The sequence below is a fragment of the Zootoca vivipara genome, chromosome 10 (assembly GCF_965207765.1).
Source record: "Zootoca vivipara chromosome 10, rZooViv2.hap1.1, whole genome shotgun sequence".
NCBI classification, from domain to species: domain Eukaryota; kingdom Metazoa; phylum Chordata; class Lepidosauria; order Squamata; family Lacertidae; genus Zootoca; species Zootoca vivipara.
The window spans coordinates 59,033,721-59,060,251 of record NC_142593.1 but is presented as its reverse complement, the minus strand read 5'-3'; the positions used below and the strand labels follow the sequence as shown (position 1 = coordinate 59,060,251).

Here is a 26,531-nt window from a genome sequence, read left to right as displayed (position 1 = left end):
TGCAATCGAAAACAACTGGAGGGCACCAGGTTGGGGAAGGCTAGCTTAGGCTCTGCTTATTCGAGGGACCCGCCATGTTCTCTGTCACTTGCCTTGGACCTGAATTGAAATCAGTGGTTCCTTACCCAAAGGTCTTCTCTAGGGAGCTTTCTTCCTAAGTAGGCTTGGCTACCTCCCTCTTCATTTTTAGGAGGAGTGCTATTATTTCTCAGGAGCAGCTTTATTGCTGGCTGCTATAAAATACAAAAAGTAACCACATCAAATACTTCTCTAAAACACATGTGTGTTTTTTAAAAACCGCTAACGTATCTTGAGTGTAGATGAATCTCTCCCTGCCCCAAATGGGGCCCCTGGGCTTACGTTTTTGAGCTTCCTGCAGTGGGAGAAGCAACTGGGGACCTTCTCTTGAATCTCAAAAATTAGTTACCATTTTTATGCACAAATCCTGAACACAATACAGCAAATGGGCTAGCATATAAACAGTGTGGATTTGTTGTATGTTGCGTATGTGTCCCCTGGTATCTTGGGCCTGCTTGATATTATTGACCATCATGAGAATGCATCAGAAAAGAGACACACTCACCTTTTTCAAAAGCGGAAACTTCTGTGTAACTTTTTTGTCAGGTCATGATCATGATGAGCCAGGCTGCCTTTCAAGCACCACACTGACAGGTCGACCTCTCTGCAGTCCTTGTTGTCATTCCTTGGCATGATTGTCATTTGAGGGGCAGACTAGAGGTCATCCCACCAGAGCCACGGGGGCGCCGCTAGCTAGCCTCAGGAATGCTCCCTACAAATGTAGGATCAAAAGGGCAGCCACATGAAAATTGCTGCTTGCTCTTATTTTTTTTTTTTTATGAATTATCACCCAGGGACCTGGATCATTAGCAAAAACCAAATGCTCTTCTGCAAGGACATTGCCCTGCTTGAGTCTACTCACTTGGGGCCACCTTTGCTAGAGAGCCGGGGAATTCTTCAGCTTTGCGGGATGCCTCTGTTATGGAAATATCCTTCCTAATTTACCTGTTTCGCTAAAACAATCTCTCTTGCATATGGTGATGCTTTTTAAAAGCCTTTGGTCTTTTTGGCACAGCTTCTGACTCTGATTCTTTTTCAGCAAAGACATGCTAGATCTATAGCCAAAAAGGGTCTGCGGGGGATGCCTCACATTTGAGCAAGTTCGGTTATCTTTTTGACAGCATTCTTTCAGTGCTTGCCATCTGCCACTGAGAACGGAACTGGGAAATGGACACTAACTTGAAGTGTGTTTGCATCTCTTTTTCCAAGTATCGGTTGCTAACTCCTTAAGTCTCAGCAGTAGAGTGCTATTCAGGGTTGCATGCACACTAATGTAATGCTGTTACACTTAGCTTTGTGTGCCCCACTTCGTCCCAGAAAGAAGGAACGATGCTCTCTCAAAAGGGATCTTGATCTTCCAGCAATAATATCTATTATAAGTAATATCTAAAGGCGGCAACCATTTTAGACATGTCCAAATGACGTGTGATTGCTGGCGCGTGGGTCCTTGTGGATCTAGAAGAGGGAAGAAGGTGGGCAGGGCGTGATTATGCACAGTCCGCAAACAGAACCGCCATGTGAACAGAACCGCCATGTGAAATGGCCATTGCCTGTACTACAAACTCAGATCACAGAGGAGCTAAATACGAGCCCCATCATATCAGCCAAATTTATTAAATGTAGTTGCAAACGTTGGTGTGCTGTAGTAACGTAGAATGATCTGTGACATTGCTACTGTGCTTTTCGGTGCAGTTAACTCCGCTTTGACCCTAGATAGGCATTGCTGCAGTTGCTGGGGTGCAAATTGAGGTTGCTAGAGTTCCTGGAAGCCAAGAGTCCTTATTTCTGTGCTTCTGTTGGCACAGGGATATGCTGCCCCATATCTTCAGCTCTGCTCTCAAATTTCCTCAAATTTTATTGCAGCTTTAAGCTCATAAAAATACAAAACATAAACATACGAAAACATACAAAACGAGCAAGACGCTCTGCTCTAAATCCAGCATCTCCAATGCAAGAAGAGGGAGTGTGAAGAGTCTATAGCCAGGGATGTTCTCTGAATAGGAGTGTTAACAAATGCTCTGTTCCATTGACCCACTTCTCCAAGTGTGATTCCCACCTGCTACAAAAAACTTTTTAATTTCTATCAAAAGAGCTCAGGAGTGTTACTAAGCTTTGAAAGTGTAGGAGGCAAATGTGTGGAGAAACTCAGCTGCCTGATCAGATCCCCAACGTGTGATGCTTGTGAAATGGCACACTGCTAGTTAGACTTGGTTGCCCTCCTTCCTTTATTTTCAAGTGAAATATGTTGAGAAAATAATGTTTTCTGAGTCTTGCTTTCTTTAAAGCTAGACATCTTTGCTCTGATCTCAACCTTCTTTTCTTGTTAGACCATAGGAAGCATCATTCTGATCTGTTGCAAAATTTGTGTAGGTTCGCTTTTAAATGTGTTCTGAAATTGCTATCTGGGAAATGATGTTAAAGAAAGTACAGAAGTGTAACAGTGAGGGGTAACTGGAAATGCGAGGCCAAGATGTGATGAAACTTGCATTAATTCCATTGGGGGGCTGTTTAATTGCTGTTAGCAGCTAGTTGACAGCTCCGGTCCTATGGACCAAGGAAAGGATGCATTGAAGATGCTAAAGGGGGAGAATCCTAGTCATTCTGATGTGCAGGAAAAATGAAGAAAACTCAAATTCCAGAAGAGCAGCTGTGTGTGTTTGTATCAACAAAATGATATAGCTGCTGTGTGCCTTGGAGACCAGCTGCTTTCCTGTGGCAAACTCTTGTCTGGGCAACCATGCTTTGCACCAGGCGTGTGAAGAATAAAAGACCAAAACAACTTCTGAAAAAAATGCTTTGAACAATCTAAAGGAAAACACAGAATGACTAAAAACCAAGGAGTCTGTGTTGGTTGTGTCATTGGTAGTAGCTGGGGAATTTCCCCCTTTGAAGGAACGAATGCAAATTAGTTTGCCAGTAGCACTCAGCATTAGAGGAGCTTTACAGCCATTTCAGAATTGGGAGGAAACTCACTCAAATCCATTTAGTTGAGATGATGAGCTACTAATGGAAGACAGAAACAAGCTTGAAACTCCCTGTGCTTATTCCATTTATGTCTTCACCACCCACTTCTCAGGCCCCAAATAAATATCAACCAGAACTTAGTAGAAAGGTAGCTGTGAGGCCAGGAGAGGAACATGCCAAAGAATATCCAGCTTATTGGAAGTTCTGAGCCCAAAATGCGCACTGAGAGATGAAGGGAGCAGATGGAACCATTAGATGGCATAACATTGGGAAGGTGCAGCAAATAGCACTCATCAGTTGGAGTGGAGCTGCGAAAACCGGACAAAATGGTAAAGGCAAATGTGTCAGCCCTGGTGTTTGGGTGCTCTTCCCTGTCTTCTGCCCTCTGTCTTCCTTACATCTTAAGCTACATTAACACAAACTGTTGTTTTTGAGCTGTTCTGTTCAGGTAGAGAAAAAGGCAAGAGGCAAGAGTATGGGGCTCAGTGAAGAGGAATATGAACCATTATATGCAAGTATTGCCAAAATCTTATTCTGCTCTTTTCTGAGCACCTCTTGTCTAAATAGTTTTTCCTCTCTAAAGGAAAACTGTGATTCATGAATTTTTGTTCTCTCTCTCTCTCTTTCATTAATGAATCACTCTCCATGGAACTTCCCAAAAGCAGTGAGCAGGTTAACAGCTCCAAATCCAATACGGATGCACACTGGGGGAAGCATCTCTTAAAAGGCTTGTTTAAAAAAAGGTATTACATAGGCTCCGAAAAGACAGTAGAGATAAGGCTTGTCAGATATGCAACAAGAGGGCATTGCAAGTGGGGAGGTGCCACCACCTAGAAGACCCATTTCCTGTCGGTTTGAAACAGATGGGATGGGATCTCCAGGAGATTCTCTCTTGCCGAGTGCTATGATTGGTTGGGTATCAAAGGGGTGTGTCTAGGGAGCAAGGTCCCTCCTAGTTGGGGTGAAAGTGGGGAATTTTTTAAAGCAGGCAATGGAAAGAACACAATGAACACTCCAGCGGGTGCAGAATGCTGCGACGAGACTCCTTATGTGGTCTTCACCACTAGATCACATTCATCCAGTGCTATACCAGCTGCACTGGCTCCCGGTAGAGTACAGGATCAGGTTTAAGGTGCTGGTTTTAACCTTTAAAGCCCTATATGGTCTAGGACCCTCATACTACGGGACCGCCTCTCCTGGTATGCCCCACGGAGGACCTTATGGTCTGCAAATAACAACATTTTAGAGATCCCAGGCCTCAGGGAGATTAGGCTGGCCTCGCTCTGCCACAAGAGATCAGGGCCCTGCGGGATTTGACAACTTTCCTCAGGGCCTTCAAGACAGAGTTGTTCCGCCAGGCCTTTGGTCAGGGCTCAGCCTGACTCCCCTTCTCATTTTGTATAAGAACTAGTATGAAAGAGGCCTCCCAGCATTCTCACAGGCCCATATAAGAGCAGCGTAAACTGTTGAGCCTGATGAGCATTTAGTGTTCCCAACCCTAATCCTGTGGAAAGCCATCTGATTAGATTTTAATTTGATCCTGACTTGTTTTTAGGAGATAATTTAATTATTGTTTGATAATAGCAACCTTTTTCAGCGTGGGCTGGTCCACCGTCCCTAAGACCATGTCGTGGGTCAGACTATATTTTTGGGGGGGAAATGAACGAATTCCTATGCCCCACAAATAACCCAGAGATGCATTTTAAAGAAAAGGACACATTCTACTCATGTAAAAACACGCTGATCCCCGGACCGTCCGTGGGCCAGATTGAAAAGGCGACTGGGCCGCATCCGGCCCACGGGCCTGAGTTTGCCTACCCCTGTTTTATACCAACGTTAAATATTTGATGTTAGCCGCCCTGAGCCTCGTTTCGGCTGGGGAGGACGGGATACAAATAAAAGGATGATGATGATGATGATTTATTAATGAAGGTGCTTGCTTACTCTCAATAGGCAGGGAGTTCCAAAGTGCAGATGCTGCCACACTAGGTGATTGAGTCTTTACAGATGCGGAACATGTGTTAAGTGTGTTTGCAGGTAGTGTCCCTGGTGTCTCCATTTTAAGAAAGGAGCCTGAGTTGAATGAAAAGAATTCTGCTGGAAAGATGTGGTGCTTCCGTTTAGAGGAGACCGTACCTAGACTGATGTGCTCCAAGGTAGCTTTGTCTATGTATTTGAGAGGATGGTGCATCGGCCCAAGCCTTGTGAGCTATTTGCCTGTGGATGGGAACGTCAAACCTAGTGGCTTTCTGGCTTCAGGTAAAGTGGACTGTGACAGGCTGAGCACCTTCACCTTACGAGAAAGTTCATGAATTTAAAATATTGCAGCTCATAACTGAAGACATGTTGGGCACCTGTCTCCTTGTGTACACAACAGCAAGGACTATAATTTTCCCCAAAACCTGTATTGTTTCTCAAAGAAGAAATGTTGGCATTTCCCCCCCTCCAGCAGGGGTGAAAGGGTCTAGCTTTTAAACAACACTCCGTGCTTTCTATCATTCTTTTGCTTCATTTTAAATTGGGTAAACCTTTCGGTGCAATTTATCCCAGATATACCCTTTTAAGATGCTTTTTGGTATCATTTTTTTTATAAAAAGAAGAAGCTTGCAGCTAAAGACTTACACATTTTTAAATTCAGTGCTTGTAAGTGGCGATATGAAATCCCTAAGGCAGGCCGAAATAACTGATATTAAAACCTTGCAAATGTGTGTGTTTGCTGCATTCTGTTGTTTTTCTTATTCCGACGGCGGAGCAAAGCCTCTGCGGCTGATGGGCGGGAGGGGAGCTGGGGTGGGGGGTGCAGGTTAGGAAGCGGGGTGTGTGTGTGTGCAAACCTCCGGGGCCCATTAGACTTAACTTGTTTACTGCATTGATATCTATATGTTAAATGACAAGAGAGTTCAGATTATTGAATAATTTAAAATTCAGCTCTAATTGGTGTCATATGACCTGGAAAAGGCCATGGATGACGCCAGGAGCATGCTGTGAAACACTAATAAATAATTCATAAATGAGATCATTCATTTGCCTGGATGTCTTGTTAAATGCAGAAGTTTGTAAGTAATAACGGATGATATAACACCTGTAAGTATTTAGTTCATATGCTGGAAGGTAATCTACCTTGATGATCTTCTAGCAGAAAGCTGCCAGAGTGTGTGAGTTAATTGCGCTGGGGAGAATGCACTCCATTTATTCGGGATGGGGCTTTGGCAAAGATTAGCTTGCAGCTGTTGCATTTTGCATTCCCGATCAGCCAGCCGACGGCTCGGCGCTCGCAGGCCCCCGGACTTAGCGATGCAGCCCGCCGTTCGCCTGCCCTTCTTTTGCGTGAACTCCAAATGCACTGGGAAATGGCGGCAACCTGATCTGCTCACAAATAGTATTGTTTCTGAAATATTTATCTAGGTCTTGCACCGCCGAGCCCTCTGTAAAACAAAGGGCAGGAGTGCTGGGGAGGTGAAATTGAAGTCAGAACCACTCCGTTATTTTTTTTATTTTTTTTCATCATCGTTGCATGTTGATAAAGCCGGCAACACGCTGAATTCTAATTTCTGCGCCAAGCACTGTCAAGGGAATGTTTTTGTTGTGTGAAAGAGGTCTATGCCATGGCTGACAGAAAGGCAAAATACCAGCGGTCTGGTTTTCCATGTGGCAGTCGAGGTTGGTATCGCTGCATGTGCGATACCTTCCTCAACTGCCACACGGAAAACCAAACCAGAGAGGGAGCCCTCCTTTCGTTTCGCCTCTCCCGAGGCTGCTTTTCAGCAACATAGGAAAGTGCCTTTATATGGAGTCATAGCACCAGTCCACCTAGTTCAGTATTATGCAGAGAGCTCCTCTCTGGAATTTCAAGGGTGGGCCTACCTGGAGAGGTTTGGGATTCAACTTGGAGCCTTTGCATAAAAAGCAGATGCTATATCACAGAGTACAGGACTTTCCTTTCCGCAAAGGCCTTGGCTTGCTTAATGCCAACTTTAAACCGCCTTCCCGGTTGGAAAGGTGCCCATGTCTTCTGAAATATTCACAAGCTACAATGTTGTTGTTGTTTAGTCGTTTAGTCGTGTCCGACTCTTCGTGACCCCATGGACCAGAGCACACCAGGCACTCCTGTCTTGCACTGCCTCCCGCAGTTTGGTCAAACTCATGTTCATAGCTTCGAGAACACTGTCCAACCATCTCGTCCTCTGTCGTCCCCTTCTCCTAGTGCCCTCAATCTTTCCCAACATCAGGGTCTTTTCCAGGGAGTCTTCTCTTCTCATGAGGTGGCCAAAGTATTGGAGCCTCAGCTTCACGATCTGTCCTTCCAGGGAGCACTCAGGGCTGATTTCCTTCAGAATGGATAGGTTTGATCTTCTTGCAGTCCATGGGACTCTCAAGAGTCTCCTCCACCACAATTCACAAGCTACAATAACAAGCTTCTAATAAAGAAGCATGCCCAGCGCCCCTTAAGGAGCACACCAAGCTAGCCGTGCTGTCACGAGGAGAGCCGGATGCTGCACTGAGAGACCCCAGCCCCTCTCCTGTGATGTCCTGATGTCCCACCAGTCTTGAAGAGGGGGTATTCTTGCTTCATACACAGGCCTCCCGGGAAGGTTGGGGCATCAGGAGAGAAACTCATGCCACATCTGAAACCTTGTGCGAAAGCAGGTGCCCGCTGCCCTATCTTTCAAATCTGCAGCATGAAGAAATTGTGGAGTTGCCTCTGTCTCTTCCCTGGTCTCTGCGAAACAGAGAAGACTCGGGGGGGGGGGTGCAAGGAGAGAGGTGCAGGTGAGCATTCAGATGGGATGAGAAGAGCTAAGCAAATCCAAAACTTGGGTTCTGGGACCTGTCAAACACCTATTGTTTTTTGAGGCCCTTGGCTCAGATGGCTCTTAAGTTACGGAGGCCTTTCCAGGTCATGGGCAGCACAAATGAATGCCCAGAGCGCTGCAGAGGTTTTATTTTTTTCCAGAGTAGCCAGTGATGCTCACTGAGCATCAAGAGTCAAGGCAAGTAGTTGATTTGAAGATGAATGAGTATAGTAATTCTTAGGCAGGAGTTTGTTTCCTAAAACATAAGCTGGCCCCTGCATCTTTCAAGCGCCGTCTCGCCCTTGTGCCAATTGGAGAGGGCACAAGCTTAAAGGCACCTTCCTTTATATGTGGTGGGAGTGTCTGTTGTTTTTAAGATTTCTGACCTTGATTTTTACCACTATCATCTTGTACCCAATTCAGTGTTAGCCCTGCTGTCAAGTGGGAAACGGTATCAATCCAAATGCCAAGCATAAAGAATTGATCTTCTTATGTGAAGAGCGAGACAAATAGTTGCTTCCCATTGGGAAAAAGCACCTCCTCCCACCACAGAAACTGGGACCCAATATGTGTGGATATAGCACCTACGAGAAACCAAACTCACCATTGGAAGGTGATAAGAGGAATAACAAGAAATATGATTTCATCTCCATATGGTCTCAATTTATATTGTTTATTAATAAAAATACAGTAATCTCCCCCCCTCTCCGTTACAGCAGCCACTGTGGGGAAATTATTTTAATGCTTTAGTTTGATGTATACCCTGTGGAGATGAACTAAAATTGTAAGATAAAAGATTCTCTGTTTTGATGTCGTGTGGATAGTTGCATGCAAGACTTAACATTTGTACATGTATTTGTCTTGGAAGACAACTCTTTGTATTTGATAACTGTTTTTAAAATTTTCAATAAGGTTTCTTAAAAAAAAACAATAACCAAAGTTGAAAATAGTTCTCAGTGTCACCTGAGAAGCCATTTTGGCTTACCTTCCAAGTCCCGGACTGCAGAATCCGGGACCGGCAGCCGTGTGACACCGGAAGTTGCGTCGGCGTAACTTCTGGTGTCGCTTTGCCCTTCTATGGGCACCAAAAATGGCCGTCGCCGGCTTCGAAAGTCGCTTCTACGCATGTACGGAAGTGCGTCGATGCAACTTCCGGTGTTGCTCTGCCCATCTATGGGCACCAAAAATGGCCGCCAGACATGCGTAAGATACGACTTTTGAAGCCGGCAGCGTCCATTTTTGGTGCCCATAGAAGGGCAAATCAGAAAGAAAAAAATGGCCGCTGACAGGAGAAAATAACGGAGAAAAACGGGAGATGAAGTGATACGGGGGGCCACCGGGAAAAGGTAAGTAAAAACGGGGGTTTCCCGGGGAAAACGGGGTACTTGGCAGCTATGACCCTTGGGCCTCTGTTGGAAATATCCTTAGCATAGGAGGTTAAAACAATTACTGTAATGACAGTGTATTGTTCTTACAATAATTATTTTCAAGCAGAAAGCAGGCACCTCTCACATAAGCTGTGGATTCTGCTTTGGCAGAGATTCGTTCTCCGTTGCCGTAAGAGATTCCTTGTAAGCCACACGTCTTCACTCCTGCCGATCTCGCTGTGCTAAACGAGAACAATGCAGTTGTTACTATTACCTTCTCATTGTCTCTCCCCCCCCCCTTTCTTTTTTGTATGGCACACTTGAAATACAGCAATCATCATCATACATCATTCATGAGCAACAATGGCACTTTATCTCCTGCTAAGAAAATAGGCAACTAACCTTTTTACATGGTTATCTGCCTTATTTATCTTGGGGTATTAATATCGGCAATCTCTGTCCCATCTAGGTGCTTTGTAATGATTAATCTTAGACTTTTTTTTTTTGTAATGGAGATTTCAGTAAAAGATTGGGCAATAAAAGGAATGAGTCTGAATGCCAGATATCTTTCACTTAAGTTTTAATTCTGCATATTCTTCTAAGTAAATTCTTTCCTAATAACTCTTTCAACAAAAGATTGGCATAACTATCTTGATAGCTTAACAGCAGCCTGTTGCAGAGTGTCAGAAATGCACCTGGCAATGAGGGGCAACAAAACTGCTTCCCTTGGAGAGGAGGATAAAGGCAGGCAAAGCTAGCTTAGACTTTGAATAGTGCTTGAGAAATAAGTAATAGTTTCTTCTTGACTTGTCTGACACTTGCCAAAACGTGGAGTTTGGACCAAGTGCCCAGCTGCATGCTGTAGCACAGGAGCTGCACTTAATAGGAGCTTCTTGCCATTTTCGACTTCTTGACAAAGCACTCCGGAGAGGGAGAGCCAGAGCTCAGTGGTGGGACAAACACGCTGTGCACAGAGTACACCATGTTCAATCCCAATTCAATTCAAGCATCTCCAATTCACAGCAAGTGAACATAAAGGCCTCTGCTACCGTGTTTCCCCCTTTTTAATACGTAGTCAAAAAGTAAGCCATGGCAGGGTTTTTAATCATTTGAGAAATGTAAGACATACCCCGAAAATAAGCCATACTTCCGCGATGTGCGGAGCAAGACCACTGAGCGCCCCAACCAGCTAGCGGGACCCAGCATGCTGGCTGCAACAGGAGGAGGAAGCCTGCTGGGTCGGGTCGGTGCCCGGAAGCGGTGGCTGCTGCTGCAGCGCCGATAAAGCGTGCAGCAGTGCCGCACGGAGCACCGAGGGCACAAGCCAGCAGGACCCAGCTCCTGCAATGCCGGCCATGGCAGGAGGAGGAAGCCTGCCAGGTCGGGTTGGCGCTCGGAAGTGGCGGCGGCTGCAGCGCTGACAAAGTGCGAAGCAGCGCTGCACACTCTGTGTGTGTGTGTGTGTGTGTGCGTCCGTCTCTTTCTCTGTGTGTGCGTGCGCGTCTCTCTCTCTCCCTGTGTGTCTTTCTCTCTCTCTCCCCCTGTGTGCGCGTCTGTCTCTCTCTGTATGTTTGTGATCGCGTCTCTCCCCCCCCTCCCCGACAGAGAAAAGGTGCCGTGCAGGTTCCTCTTTGGCTCATCATTCAGCTGCCCTGGCCTCCTTGCCGAGAGCTGACGCCGCTCCTCTCCCCCTCCTTCCCGCACGGAGCACCAAGGGCACGAGCGTCAGGAGGAAAGAGAGAGGGGCTCGTTGCTTGCGGAGGGAAAAGCGTGGGCTCGTTGCAGGTTTACCTCACAGCTGAGGGGGCAGCAGGGGCCAAGCACCTTCCCACCCCTCCCCAGAGCCCAGCCCGCAGGCTGTTCCCCTCAGGAAATGCGGCTCTTCCCGTCCCCGAGGAGAGCCGCCAGCCCTGGAGCGCCTCTCTGCCGCCCGAGGCTCTCGAAAGGCCGCCTCAGAAGCAGGCAGCTCCCTTACGCCATCTCCGTATCCCGCCGGCGGGGTTACTCAACCCGTTCGGCAGGACTGCCCCCGCCCCCGCCTCTTTGCAGAGTTTGTGCAGCTTGTGCGGCTCTGCCTAACTTCTTGCGCGGCAGGCAGGCGGGCGTCCTCCCATCGGCGCGGCGAGCTTTGCAGAATCGGGTGCTGCAACTCGGAAGCCGGCCAGGCGAAGCTTAGCTGCCAATCAAAAGGACAGGGGTGTACGCAAGACGTTCTCCTTAGTTGCTTGGACCAGTTTGGTGATGGTGATAATGATGCCCTTTGTTGAATCGGTAGAATTGTAGAGTTAGAAGGGACCCTCGGGGGTCATCTAGTCCAACCCCCTACAATGCAAAAATCTCAGCTAGGTCATACATGGCAGGTGGCCATCCAGCCTCTGCTTAAAAGCCTCCAAGGAAGGAGAGCCCTTGACTCAGGATGGGTAGGAGGGGAAAGGGAGAGAATAGAAGAGGCAGAAAACGGAAAGGACCATAACAAAGTGGCAGAGCACCCTGTGCTCTGTATGCATAAGGATCCCAGGTTTAACCCCCAGGTACCCCCAAGTTTGAAATCCTGGAGAGCTGCTGCCAGCCTGGTTGACAGCAATAATGGTAGAGGACACACGTAGCATTAAAAAATCCCAGTTTCAATTGCTGCAATTGCTTGCTATGTATTATGTATTGTATTTAAATAATCTCCTTATTTTCTTGTTTCATTTAATGGATGTTATGTACATCATGTTGTGCATTATGTTACAGTATTATGTTGTAAAACCTGGATAGCTCAGTTGGCTAGAGTGTGGTGCTGATAATGCGCGTGGAAGAGAGCGCTGAGCATCCTGAGCCAGTGGGACCCAGTTGTACCGGCACTTTAAAAAAAAGAAAGAAAAAAAGACACCCCCTGAAAATAAGCCACCGTGTGTTTTTTTGAGGGAAAAAAGTTATAAGACGGTGTCTTAAAAAAGGGGAAACACGGTAGGAATCCTGGAGTGCCACTACCAGTCAGATATATGGGGGGGGGGGTAAAGGACCCCTGAACGGTCAAGTCCAGTCAAAGGTGACTGTGGGTTTGCGGCGCTCAACTCATTTTCAGGCCAAGGGAGCTGGAGTTTGTCCACAGACAGCTTTCCAGGTCATGTGGCCAGCAATGACTAAACCACTTCTGGCGCATTGGAACACCGTGACGGAAACCAGAGTGCACGGAAATGCCGTTTACCTTCCCAATGCAGCAGTACCTATTTATTTACTTGCATTGGCCTGCTTTCAAACTGCTAGGTTGGCAGGAGCTAGGACAGAGCAACGGGAGCTCACCCCGTCGCAGGGATTCGAAACGTCAACCTTCTGATCGGCAAGCCCATGAGGCTCAGTGGTTTAGACCACAACGCCCAATGCTGAGCCAAACCACGCCTTTAGCATGAAAGAGAAAACAGAGAGAAAACTGTTGTTCCTCCTCTGGTCTCCCTGCTGCTGTGAACCAAGCCATGGTTTGGCTTAGCAATGAGTCTGAACCCAGACTCGTGGTTTGTCTCACCCCAGGCAAACCCTGAGTAGTAAGCCATAAAACAAACCTAGGCTACAGATGGAGACTGGAATGGGCCCATGTTCAAAACCACCTTCAGCCATAAGGACCCTTGTGATCTATCTCCCACGGTTATTGGGGGTTGGAGGAGATAGAAACCTATGTCCTGAGCTCATTGGACAAAGGAAATGCTACAAATCTGAAAAAGGGGCCTTAGACCGCTCAGGCCCACCTCTTTCTATATGAACCTACCCAGACCCTGATATCATCTTCTGAGGCCCTTTTCTGTGTGCCTCCTGCATGTGAGGTCCAGAGGGTGGCAACACAAGAACAGGCCTTTTCTGTGGTGGCACCCCACTTGTGGAACGCTCTCCCCAGGGAGGTTCTCTTGGCACCTTCATTATATTCTTTTAGATGCAGGGCAAAAGCGTTCATCTTCAACCAGGCCTTTGGCTGATTAATATCCTACAGCCTTTTAAATGGGTCGGTGGGAAGGGGGGATTATTATTTTGCTGTTTTGTTTTACTTATTTTTGTCCTGTATTTTATTCTGTGAACCTCCCTGAGATCTTACGATGGAGGGGGGTACATTCCCCTGAGGAAGTGTAATCCTTGAGCATTGTGGGAAATGTTCTTTGCCTCTAGGAAGCCGCCTTATTGCTAAGTCGGACCATGTGGGTCAACCAGGTTCAGTAGCTGTCCATGGTTTGGGACAGGGAGTCATTCCCAGCCCCTTCCCCTTCCAAGAACATTCCCTTTGGGTGTTTTTTTTTTTTTTTTTTGCTATAAGTTGTGATAGAGAAGGGGCTGTCAGGCTGTTGTTACACACAGTTTCAGAACAACGTTTTAAGATTTTCTTGTCCATACTCTCCATCAAAACATTCTTGCTGTCTTTGCAGACCTTGGATTCTGTGCTTAAACACACTTAAAGGTTGGGAAATTTCTTACACAAATCCAATCTGAAACAACAGTTTTGGTCCAATATTGTTCCTGAAATAAATGCTCAGATTTAAAGAGCATTTTGAGCATTTGTTGCAAGCCTTGGCGATGGCTCATTCAATGCAGTTGTTTAACTTCAGTGAAGTATGGTGCAAGAGTGCTCTGTGGTACATATTGGGATTTTTAGTGCCCGTTAACATATGGGCCCAGTCGGGTCGCCTCCGCTCCCCACATTTTGGATTGGGTCAAGAAATGCAAATTAACGTGTCTTTCTAGCTTCGGAGTTTTATCAGTCTCTCATCACCAGCCCAACTTAATTGGAAAAAGAAATCACTTATGAGGTAGGATTTAAACGTGTTTTGTAGTTGAATGACAGCTTTTGATGTAGAACCGTATTTTACAGGAAGTGGTCTAGTTCTTTATCAGTGTTTCTGTAAGGATATTTCAAAAACTCTCATCAAATTTCCAACAGTAAGTAATATCCCATTCAGCGCAAGGTGAAATGTTTTACATCAAATCCCCTGCTGTGTAATGGCCAATCAGACAGTATTTATAGTGGCTGAATGGATTTCTTGGCTCTGTATTCAAAATTAAACATTTTCAGACATTAACATTTAATGCTTTTTTGCCACACTTCAAGTTGATTTTATGTAACCCTAGATACTCGCAACTCCTTGATAGGCTGAAGTACCTTGTTTATGCCCCAAATCCTGCAGGCAGTGGTTTTTATATTTATTGTACCTGTGTAGACGGAATTAAATTGCAGATTTGATAGCATATTCCTCTCTTCCACTTGAAACCCATTTTCTGTTGAGTTGCGTTAGGTGTCGATCATCAAACCGCTGCAAGTTTACTGGTGCTGGTACAAGTTTTCAACGCTGTGAGCCAGCGGAGAGAACTAGAATAGAAACAATTAAACATATCTTTAATGGAATTTTAAAAAATTTAAGTGGGTTGGTTTTGGTTTTTGCCTTTCTCTTGTAGATGTCCAACCACAGAAGCCTTTGTCAACCTCTGTCATCTTCGGAAATGGATGGATCCTACCTTAGCATTGCTCGACCACAGGCCTTTTACAAGAACAACAGAATGGCACGTGGAAGTCCTACCCATATGCCTGTGTCTCAGTCTTGCAGGAACAGTCATGCTCATCGAGCTACAGTTCAGGGTCATCAGCAAGAAGATCAGAACGAGTTCATGCTGGGCAATGGGTTGCATGGTAAGTGCAACAATGTGGTTTCGCCAACAAGGCAAAAGTTGCCTCCCCACAGGAAAGTGACTCCTGCCGCGGAGCAGAGGAGAAACAGCTGTCCCCTTCAGACTTGCTTTTTCCACAAGAAACCAGGTAGCTCTGATCATGATTCTTTCCAAGAGGGCTGCCATGTTCCAAAAGTGCACACCGGACCACATTGTGAATCCTTTGCTTGTTGCTCATGCCCATCGCATACTTCGGGACTGAACGGCAGTACGGACTTGAGGCCAAAAGAAATGGAGCGTGGTAAAAGGTTATCGGAAGAAAGGAGGAAGCAGCTGCTGCTTCAGAAGATGGAGCTGGAAATTGAGAAAGAACGCCTTCAGAATCTGTTAGCCAAGCAGGAGGCAAAACTGCTGCTTCAGCAACAGCAGCTCCACCAATCCAGGCTTGACTACAATCGGTGAGTTTGGGGAGGAGTATCGGAAATTGGCTTCTGCTCGAGTTCTGTCGGGGTTTATGGAAGGTGGGTGGGTCTGTTGACATCTTTCTTAGGCCGATATCTGGTGCTGGGTTGGTGAGCATTTCTTAAACTCCTCTTCAGGCCACAGAAGAACTCGTAAAAGACAACAAGCTTTCTAATTTACCAAAAGACATTAGTTCCACAAAGATGTGTGATCTGCCTTAATCATCTGCGGTGTCATGGGAACCATTTGGTTAAAGCTACATTGCAAATGGCTCAGATACTGTGGCAGTTTAGCATTTGCAATGATGGCATCGAGGAATACGATGCATTGCGAGCCTCTTCAAGATTCTGAGCTCCATCAGGCTTGTTCTGCGTGGGGGATTAATGCTGCTGATCCAAAAAGAGGGTGTTGCTGTACTTCAGTGAACTCCCACTCTCTGGTGCCCATAAGCAAACATCCTATGCCCTACTGCAAGGTCTCAGAGAGTTGCTTCAGCCATTTATGTCAGTCTTTAGCAGCTGCTTCCTTCTCTTTGCCCCGTCACTACTATTAAGCATGAAAAAGATTGAAGGCAGTTCAAAGCTAGTTGAAACATGGAAGCTGGGAGTTGTACTGGGGAAGCACAGGAGTGATCCCGGTGTGCAAGTAGAGATCAATTGAGAAGGGTGGGTGGGTGACTTCTAGGTGCCCTGTAGAGAGCAGGGGTAGACAACTGACTTGTGGATTGAACTTCACACCATGTACCCAGCTGGCTCTGACCTGACATGATTGCTAATCTCTGCCTGCGTTATTCGGAGAGGTTCCACGTTTTATGTAGTAGTTACATTTGCTGTGGGTATGCTGATGTTATACTGGTTTTCCCCACAGCAAATTCTTAAGATGTGAATGACAGGCATGCATGCCTAAACACCTGCGTACCCTCACCTGAGAGCCCTGATTTGTGTTGTGGTTTCCCAGTGCATGTATATGGATGTTGAAGGACGCACATCTGTCATTCACACTTTAAGCATTTGCGGCAGAAAACACCAGCACACCCACAGCAAACACAATTGCCACTTATAGCACAGAGCTACTCTTGAGTTGGGTACTTGAGTGTGAGGCAGAAAGGGGAAGAAATCTCAGAGGTGCTAGAAGATTATTTATTGCCCGATATGTTTCGAGTATTATAGCATTTCCTCAAGGGAGGTTTTGATTTCAAAGAGGTACCAAAACCGACTTCCATACCATCTCATCACAAAATAACCTGCATTCGATGCCTTCCTTCCCTTTCTTTACTTTTTGTGTGAGATAAGCTTATAATTCATGTGTTTTGGAAGCTTGGTTGTACTGAGGCCTCTGAGACTCCAAGACATGGAACCATCGTATTTTTCAAGCTTATCTCCATAACAGTCTAGCACAGAATTTTGTTTTGGAGGATGGAGAAGTACAATGGCAATAAATCTCAAAAACCAAGGAGAAACAGTGTTGTGAACTGCATAGTGTGTCCCCTTACTTTAAACACTAACTTGAGATCTTTAAGACAAATGATGTTTGCAGAGCTTTTGACTTCCCTTACAAGCCAGACATTGTAATTGCCACCATCTCCTTGCCTCCTGCAAGTCCTCTCTCTCTGTGTGTGAGGACTTGTAGCCATTTGTCTCCTATTGTCCCAATCCACTGAGGAGGCCCTTTTGGTTGTTGCCCCAAAAATATCTGGGCTACAGCGATGTGTAATAGGGCCTTCTTGGTGGTGGCCCTCTGACTGTGGAATGATCTTCCCCTTGATGTTAGGCAGGTGCTGAGAATGGTTCCTTTTCAATACCAGGTGAAAATAAGCCATTTCCAGCAGCCCTTGGAATATTCAGCAGTAACTTTATATTGAGATTGACAGATGGTGGGGGATGTTGTATAAGTTTGTTCTAATCTAAGGTTGGAGTAAAAGGTGGTGACTTGGCCAAGCCTGACCAGTTATTTTTCGTAGCTAATAATTTTTTGCAGCTAATAATAATAATATAATACCTTTATTGTCAATGTACAATCTGTGTACAGTGAAATTAACCGAGCCTCCCCCCCCCAACACTCAGTCTCATTGCACTCTGTGTGCTTCTCATAATGCAACCTAACCATGGATCTGACCATGTGTTTGTCATATAAGTTTGCCATATACGGTATATACAAACCTACATACAGTATCTAGCTACTTCAGTGGCTCTTTTCATGACTCCCTTTGCAGTAGCTGTCTATGTTTTCATGACTGGGCATCACACAAAAAATGGAGCATCTCTCCCCCCACATGCCTAAACCCATTTGGAATTGAAATCAGACCACTCTTGAGTTGACGCCAGTCCTTGATCCCTCTTTGGGGATCCTCTTCCACAGAGTTGTGTGCCTGCTAGATGAACCAGGCAGGGGCAAAGGACACAGCCCTGCTCTTTCCCTCCCTGCAAGTATAACCTTGTAGAGGAGGCTGCCTGAAGGGGCACTCTGCCCTCTTCCCCTTCCCAAACTTAACTGGGGGGGGGGCAACAGAGGAGAGGGGGCTCCAGGCACCAATAAATGCATAAAAGCTCAGAATGAGGTCCCATTCTGTGTCAATGGCCAGCAAGGACAGAGTAGCTCCCAAGGTTCCCTCCCTGATCTCTTCTTTTGTCTGTAAGATGCTGCTCAAAAGCAAGCTGTGCTGCTTTGGCTGTTAAAATGCCTGTTTGATCAGAGGCAATCAGAGCTGTGTACTTTAGAAGACTACTGGGGTCACAAACAAAGGTGAAGAACTAAGTAGGAGCAGATGGATTTTTAATGATCAAATATCTTAAATCCATGCATATGTTCCTGCTAATGGAGGAAGAAAAGGAAGGCCTGAAGTCTGCGCGAGGCAATGTTGTTGTTTTGAAAGTCGTTCTCAGAGTGCTCTGTGGGGCATCCACTGCCCAACGACGGGACTCTTAAATGCCTCTGCAATTACGCTTTTCTTATTGTGTATCCTCACATCTGCTGCATCCAGCTTCTGCTGAGAAGATTGCACGTTCTGTAAAGTGCTGGTTGGCAGAAAAGCTGCAAAAGGAAGACCAGAGGCATCCTTTACTGTCTCCGCTCTGCTCCTTCCCATGTATTGATTAATTTAAGTTCATGGAGGATAGATGGGTCTCTCAACAGTATTAGCCATGATAGCTAAATACAACCTCCATCTTTGGAGGCATGGAAACTTTTTTTCTTTTTCTTTTAAGGTTTTGCTAGGCAGTCACGACTTTCAGCCCAGCTAAAGTACACCAATACAACCTAAATGCCTGCAGAGACTAGCTGAGAAACACAACATTTTTCTTTTCCTTTTGGCAAAACTCAGCTCTCCAGCTTGTCTCGATACTCTCTGTTTGTGTGTGTGTGTGTGTGTGTGTTAGCTAGCTAGTTGTAAACAGAGGCTTGTTTCCAGAGTAGTGCTGCCACTTGCACAACAAAACTGCCCCCCCCCTCCCCCTAAATCTGTTGTGGGTTTCCCTTCAGACTTCCAGAGCAGATTTGGGGAGGGTGTGGGGCACGGAGCTGGGGAAAGTTCCATTGCACAAGCATAAGCCCTAAAGAAACGAGAGCATTGGGTGCCACCCATAGAATGGCACAGCTGCCAGCCCCCATGATAGCAGTAATGGTGCCGGAAGAAGAGCCCCGTAGCTAAATCAGACTAAAAATCCACATAGTTCAGCACCCTGTTTTCCCCACTGGTCAGCCAAGTGCCTCTGAGATGCCCAGAACACACAAGACATGATGTCAATAGTTCTCCCTCCTCAGCAACTGGCGTTCATTGCCACACCCTTGCTGACCACAGACATTCCATTGAGACATTCTAGTTAATAATGGCAAGTTCAACACATTCTTACCCAAATCATCTCACCCTCTTTAAAGCCATCTAACCTATTCGTGGCCTCAGTTGCATGTTCCATAAATTGCTCTTTCTGTTAAAAAATTGTATTTTCTCTTCTGGGTTAAATTTATCAGAGGCTGGAGGGATGGAAACAAACCATTCTTCTGTCTGGAATGTTGCTGTATGAATGAAGCTGGCATTCTTTGCAAGTTTGCCCATCTGGCAATACATTTGCAGAACTCGCTGGTCGCAATAACAAAATTTTTGAGGACTTTTGAAATTCGGAATTCCAAAGCCCGCATCCGATGCCCTCATCCAGTGACTCCTTGAGCAATTGAGAGATCTGGTGGGCAAGCACACAGCGCTGCTTTTGACTTCAGGACCTGGCCCCACTGCTTTGTGACTACATCAAGGAGTATTCATGGAACTGCCCCCTCCACAGAAAATAATGCAGGATTCTAAATAATTTTAGGGTTTTTTGGCTTGGAGGTCGATAGCTCATGCCTAGGCATGTCTATTCAAACATAAGTCCTGTTGACGTCAATGGCACTAACTTCCAGTTAAGTGTGGGTAGGGTTGCAGTTTAAGTGTTTAATTTACTTGCTGTGTAAAGGGGGAGAGGAAGAGAAGGGGTGAAAGTTTGGCTACTTAGCACCGTGCATGTTTACTGTGATATGTGGCTCTTCTCTCCCCACCCCAGGTTTAAAGGCCAGCCTCCTAATTCAGAAGAACTGCTCATTGATGAAGTGCTGATGAGACCAGGCGGCTTGGCCCCCGTGATGAATGGCACTTGTGGGGGCCTCAGGTAATACCCTGGTCTTGTGCTCCTCTGTTAAGCACTTTCGTGTGTCAGTATATTTTATGATTTGTCTAAAGGGCTTTGCCGAATGCTAAAAAACATATTTTCTTCCACCTCTTCCTCCCCTCTCTCGGATTAAATGCTTCAAGCCAAAAAGAATGGAAGTAACATCATGGGATGACAATATAGTCAATAAAGACTGTGGGGTGGAGGGTGCAGAGACCTGGACCTGGCCTTCTGTCCTTGAAAGTAGACCTTGGGAGCCTGCATTAACGGCAGTCACATAGGTGCTCTCAGATGAAGCTCAGAGGTGGAGCAGGATCAGGCCAGGGCATCAAAGAAGCCAGGAAACCAGCCAAGGCAAGGTTTGAAACAGACATTTATTGGGGATGGCAAGCTTAAGAGAGAGGTTTGAAAGTGGTTCACATGGCACAAAGGCAGGAGGGAGAGGGGGCCCCAAAACAGGCAGCAAACAGGGTGACACTAGCTGAAATTCAACAGAGGTGCTCCGAAAAAGTGTCCCCTGGCAACCTTTCTAGTTTGACCCAGGTCTATAGTTCTTCAAGTGCGGAAGCAGAGTTCTGTACAGAAGTGCTAATAATCACGGGGGGAACAGAGGGCGGGTCCTTGAGCCCTACCCTAGGATGGGCTGAGTTGCACAGGGTCTGCCTGTCTCTCCGTTAATGCGAATGCGGAACTCCTTATAACAAGTGCCTACACTGGGAGAGACAGTTAGCAATCACTGGGCAGCACTCACTGTGTTTTTCTCATTGGGTGTCATGTGCTTTCATAGCCAAGGTTTTCAATGTTCTCTTTCTGTGTTTGAGCACTACACTTCTCTAGTTCTGGGGCAGTGATTGTAGCCAGCATTGATCTCTGAATCATCCCTCGAGGGCTGCCTCGACCTTTGCTGCAGCAACAAATGCAGGGAAAAGTTCTCTTCTAAGTTTGGGCTTCAAAGCTGGGCTGCGGGACAACCCCCCCATAGCTGCCAAGTTATCCCTTTTTTTAAGGGATTTTCTTTTATGCTGAATAGGCTTCCTCGCGAGAAAAGGGAAAACTTGGCAGCTATGCAACCCCCGCAAAGGCAGGTAGAGGGCTGGTTTGAACTCAATTCGGTTTGCTTCTGAGTAAACATGCATCACCGTGTAGTGCCCACACCATCATTTTGCCTTCGAAACAAAGCCAGTTGTACTGAACTTGGCTTTTTAGTGCCGTGTTCAGATCTGCATGTCTGACTTTGCTTCCTTGTCTTGAAGGTAGTGCCTTCAGTTTCCATTGGTGACCCTTGTCTGACCAATGATCAAAACTGCTTATAAGTTCAGTTCCACAATTGGATGCGTTAGCTTTTCTGTTCCTTACAGATAGGGTTTTCCTCCTTTCTCATGCAGGAAATCTTTCCTGTGCAGATAGATAATGTGTCGCTTCATCATAGAGGTGACCATAAACGGACTTATCTGTGTTTGATGGAGGTTGCATTCTGGGGATAGCGCATGAAACCAAAAATCACATATAGTTAAAATACTTTCCACCAGATGCCCATCTCCTTTCCACCCCTTTTATTTATTTATTTTTAAATTGTCGCATGCATAAAGCTGAATGTGTGCAAGTTAAATGCACCTAATCTGCAAGTTACCTGTATGTAATACTGTACTTAGAAAACACAAGTTCCCACTCTTCTAGAGAATCTACCCTCAGCATCTGCAGGTCTTTTGTTAGTTGCAACAGCCCTCCTACCGGTATATCGAGAGGGGGGAGATAACAGGGTGTGAGAGAAACAAGACTTAGGGATTATATGGGATCGTCCGTCCATCTTTATGTCTCACTTTTCTGATGGAGACATGCAGTAATCTTATAGCATTAGCGTGCAATTGCGCATTCCCGAGTCTCCGTGCCAGCCGGTCGTGAAGTTTGGCAGCAAGACATCGGAAAGTTTGCTTCCTGTATTCATTCATCAGTTCTGCAAAGGTTACCAGATGAATGCGCCCTAAATAATTTAATCTAATGTAAAGCCAGAGGAGGCTAAGACGACAAGTCCATTTGTCTCCTTTATGCATTTGAATATGGAAGTGATGTTTGCTTCAGTCTCTGCAAAGGGTGCATGTGATTATTGGGTCTGGAGAATGATGCTGTGCAGCTGGACTGTGTCATTGAAATGCCAAAGACTTTTCTTTCTTTTTTTGCTATTTGAAAAACAAAACACAGAAATAATCAAGAAAAGAAGTTATCTCTAGCTTCTGGTTGACATGAACTCCTGGGGTAAAAACTTGAATGTTAATTCTCAGCTAAGCAAGACTCCACTTAAAAGGAGTAAATTTTTGTGTGTGCTGTTCTTTGTTTTGCTTTTTTTTAAAAAAAAAGGGGTTAAAAGTATTAAAAATATTAAACCTGCTCAAGCGAGACATTAGAATTTCGAAAGAAAACAAATGATACAATCAACACCCGAAAAACATATTTTTTTAAATAATTAACTGCTCATTTTGACTTAATTATCTACAATTACCAAATCTAATTGCAATTTATTCTCTATTATCTGTGGGAAGAATAGCAGCCAAGGGGACGTGCCTGCCGGGCGATGTGCACAAGGGCAAGAGGAAAGGTCCCAAGAACACGCAGGCCTCTCAGTGGGGACCCCAGAGGCAGGCGGGCAAAAGGGCCTTTGTGTGGCGAGAGGCATCTTGTTGCCTCTTGGAGAGCATCTTTTTTAAAGCTATGTTGTTGTTGTTGTTGTTATTTATACCCCACCCATCTGGCTTTAAAATTAAAATTTAAACATTAAAACACAATAGTCCACCAAACATTAAAAGCTTCCCTAAACAGGACTGCCTTCAGATGCCTTCTAAAAGTCTGGTAGTTGTTTTTCTCTTTGACATCTGGTAGGAGGGCGTTCCAAAGGACGGGTGCCACTACCGAGAAGGCCCTCTGCCTGGTTCCCTGTAACTTGGCTTCTCGCAGCAAGGGAATCGCCATAAGGCACTTGGTGCTGGACCTCAGTGTTTGGGCAGAATGATGGGGGTGGAGATGTTCCTTCAGGTATACTGGACCGAGGTCATTTAGGGCAGGTGTCAGCAACCTTTTTCAGCCGTGAGCCGGTCTACCATCCCTCAGACCATGTGGTGGGCCGGACTGTATTTTTTTGGGGGGGGGGATTTGAACGAATTCCTATGTCCCACAAATAACCCAGAGATGCATTTTAAATAAAAGGACACATTCTAATCATGTAAAAACATGCTGATTCCCGGACCGTCCGTGGGCCGGATTGAGAAGGCGATTGGGCCGCATCCGGCCCACGGGCCTTAGGTTGCCTACCCCTGGTTTAGGGCTTTCAAGGTCAGCACCAACACTTTGAATTGTGCTCGGAAACCTACTGGGAACCAATGTAGGATTTTCAAGACCGGTGTTATGTGGTCTCGGCAGCCGCTCCCAGTCACCAGTCTAGCTGCCGCATTCTGGATTAGTTGTAGACAGTGAGCACTGTCGGGTTCTATTCTTGCATGGCAAAGGGCGGGGGGGGGGAGGCGGGCGGCTGTGAGTGGCCAACACGTCTTACCAGAAGGGAGCTTTCTACCATCCCACATCACAGAAGCACGTGGGTATCAATACTCACTCTTACTTCTGCAGGCGCTGCCTTTGGAAGGGAGAGAGCAAAAGGGGTTGGCTGGTCCTAAAACTTCCCATGTAACTTGGAACCACTCAGAGATGGCACTATTTCTACTTACCCTGGGGAGTGTAGAATGGTCTCTGGACCAGGAGCGGGGGAAGAAATCTCTTATGAGAATTGGTGCCAGCACCATTTTGCAGCCTCTTTTTAACATGCTCCTTTTGATAGTTTGCCGCTTTAGAAACTTTGGAGACTGAGATACTTTCCTTCTGCACCTCTTTAAAGACCACCACATCTTTAAGATCTTCAAAAACAAACGAAAAATGCCCCATCATTTATTTTGTGAATAAATCCAGAGAAAGTCAGGTTGTACATTTGTTGAATAATCCCACTGGGGAAACAGCTTTCTTGGTGGCCAAATTTCTCTTCCTAGCTCTCAAGCGTCGTAAGAGTAAAATCGACTGCATTGATGTGGGTTTATCTGTATAGCCTTTATTAGTGCAGCCCATGTTTTATTTTAGTGTTTTTTTTTAGATATCTTAGATGTTTTAATCTTGTACTGAGAAATGTATCTTTTCTGACTGACGGTCGAATAAAGAATGATTATGCTTAAGATCTTCAAAAACAAATGAAAAATGCCCCATCATTTATTTTGTGAATGAGACAAATTGTGTTGTGCTTCCCTCCCTTAAGTTAGCGTTTTAGACTGCACCTGTGCCCCTGCTGTCCCCAGCACAGGTGTGCACATCTCACAACTAAACAAAGCATAAGGAAAATGTGTCTTTCCCTCTCCTATGACCATGCAAGGCTGTCCCTCAAAGCGCATTGCGTAGGAATAGGATATTATGCCAATTGTGCTCAATGGGACCTAGTACCACACTGAGACCAGTGGTTTGTTAACCAGGCACTCCTTTCTATAACCTGGTTTTTCTGCTAGAACTGTGCTATGTTAAGGTACCCTTCCCATGCATAATTATTCTTCTTAGATGAGTTCCTCTCCCCCCCCCCCAGATTAATTGCACCTCTTAAATGCTCTCATTTTGGGTATATTGAGGCTCCGTCTAACTCCAGAGTGTGATTTCCCCTTTGATATTTTTAGTTAGCTGGAAATGTCAATTGCAGAATTTCATAGCACTTTCCCTCTCTTTGAATGTGCGTTGTTATGGTGATTATTCTGGGAAGGGATGTCGGATCCTTCAGATTTTGTTTATGGTATAGCTGTTCTGAATGTCTGGTAAGAGAAGAGGGGTGTGGTGGTGCTGGTGGCAGAGGGAATTATTTCTGCTGCTTGTTAAAAACACATTATCGGCAGTTCTTTTATAGCTGAACTTTAGAGGGTGTGTATTTTATACTCGCTTTCCTCTGCCTTTTGTTTCCTAATTTAATCAAGGCTGTCTAATGCAAATGGATGCCTACCTGCAGCTCCCCTTGCTTTCCCCAGAGGTGGAAATACCCCCAAACCTTCCTGAGCAGCAGCCCCCCCCTCCATTCTCCCCTGGGCTGGAGATCCCCCCCCCCCAATATTTCATATGCAGTTCCACCTTGCGGCTCTGCTATTTTACTCTCGGGGCCACCTGTCAATTCTTTTCAATCATGACACACATCAAATCCTGCTATTTCGGCTCTGGGTCTCTTGAGAAGTAGCTGCCAGTTGTGCCAGCATTCAGCTGAGGCCGCCAAACTCTACTCTTGTGTGCGGTCTCTGGAGGTGAATTTAATAACACCTTGAACCACCTCGTTGGCTTCGTGAATTTACTTGAGTGCAACTTGCTTGTGCTCCCCCTTCCCTGACATCCTTCTCAGCAGTTTTAAACTGGCATTTTGACAGCCTCAAATGAACCCCTTTTGCAAATTGTTTGCAGGCTTTCACCCGCCCCTCTTCTTTAGTTAAGCAGAAATTTTAGCTAACCCGCTTGTCACTATCTCTTCTAACAGCTCGGCGTACTTGCCGGTGCCAGATTGGTTTATGTTGATGCTTGTAGCTTTTGGAGAGAAGAAAAACAGAGCGGGAGCCACTTATTTGGTCAATGAAATGTCCCTTAACAGATCTGCACAAAAGTGCAAATGCTGACTTATCGGTAGATACAAATCTGACTTGTCAATAAGTGCTGTATCTCTGCAACAGATGGATGCCATTGCCCATTGTTGCATAACAGATGTCTATATAGTGGATTTATCCCATTACAGCCACAAATAGGCTCAACGACTGGCGGCCTTTAGCAAAGGGAGGCATTTGCTCTTCAAAGCCTTATGTAGAACTGCTTTCTTCCAATCTAGCATTATTTGCAATCTGGGATAGACTGTTTCAAATTCTCAAGTGTGCCCACTTCATTTCCTTGGGAGTCAGAGTCAGACCTTTAGCCACCAACTATGCAGCAACCTGTGTACACAGTAACTCTTGCAGCTGGTCACCCAGCTAAAAAGGAAGTGAGCAGATTTTGTCTCATCAGTAGATCATATGAGTGCATCTTCTGGCAGGTTTGCCCAGTTTGAGCAAGGTTTTTAAGGGTGCAGCAATCAACGTTGAGGGTAACCAGGTTGTTCATCCATGTAGCAAGGTCTGACCTGTTCGCAAGGTGAAGATCGAAGAAGACCCTAATAGCAAGACCTCTGCCTTTGCTTCTTGAGCATTGGTGCTGAAGTTGGTGCATCAACCACTGTCTTCTTGGCCTGATCAGATAGTGCTGGAGAGATCCCATCGGGCATAGACAGGGTTATCTTGCTTCAATTCACGCATCCCCTGGCACCATTTCCAGCTAAAGGGCCACTTTCCCTTTTGTACAACTTCACAAGGACAACATGCCAGTGATGGGTGAGGCCAAAGGGGAGCAGAGCATTTAAAGTGAGTTTTACCTTGGTACACTCGGCTTGCTTCTACTAGCACTCGCACTGCCCTCTCTGTCCTGTGCCCGCTCAAGCAAGAAGCTTCATCAGAGTTCACGGATGCATTGCAGCCAGGCAAAAGCACTTGAGGGATGGTGAGGTCTTGGGAAGGTTCCTAGAATCA

General features: G+C 45.8%; 1 protein-coding gene across 8 annotated transcripts in view; it reads left to right on the top strand.

Moving 5' to 3' along the window:
- Positions 1 to 26,531, top strand: part of KIAA1328 (KIAA1328 ortholog) — a 200,859-nt gene that overhangs the window by 125,378 nt on the left and 48,950 nt on the right. For all 8 annotated transcript variants that reach the window (XM_088652812.1, XM_035100609.3, XM_035100608.3 and 5 more), the window contains 2 exons: positions 14,621 to 15,288; positions 19,825 to 19,929. In XM_088652812.1, coding sequence (XP_088508938.1) covers positions 14,621 to 15,288; positions 19,825 to 19,929 — 773 coding nt within the window. The remainder of the gene's footprint in view (positions 1 to 14,620; positions 15,289 to 19,824; positions 19,930 to 26,531) is intronic.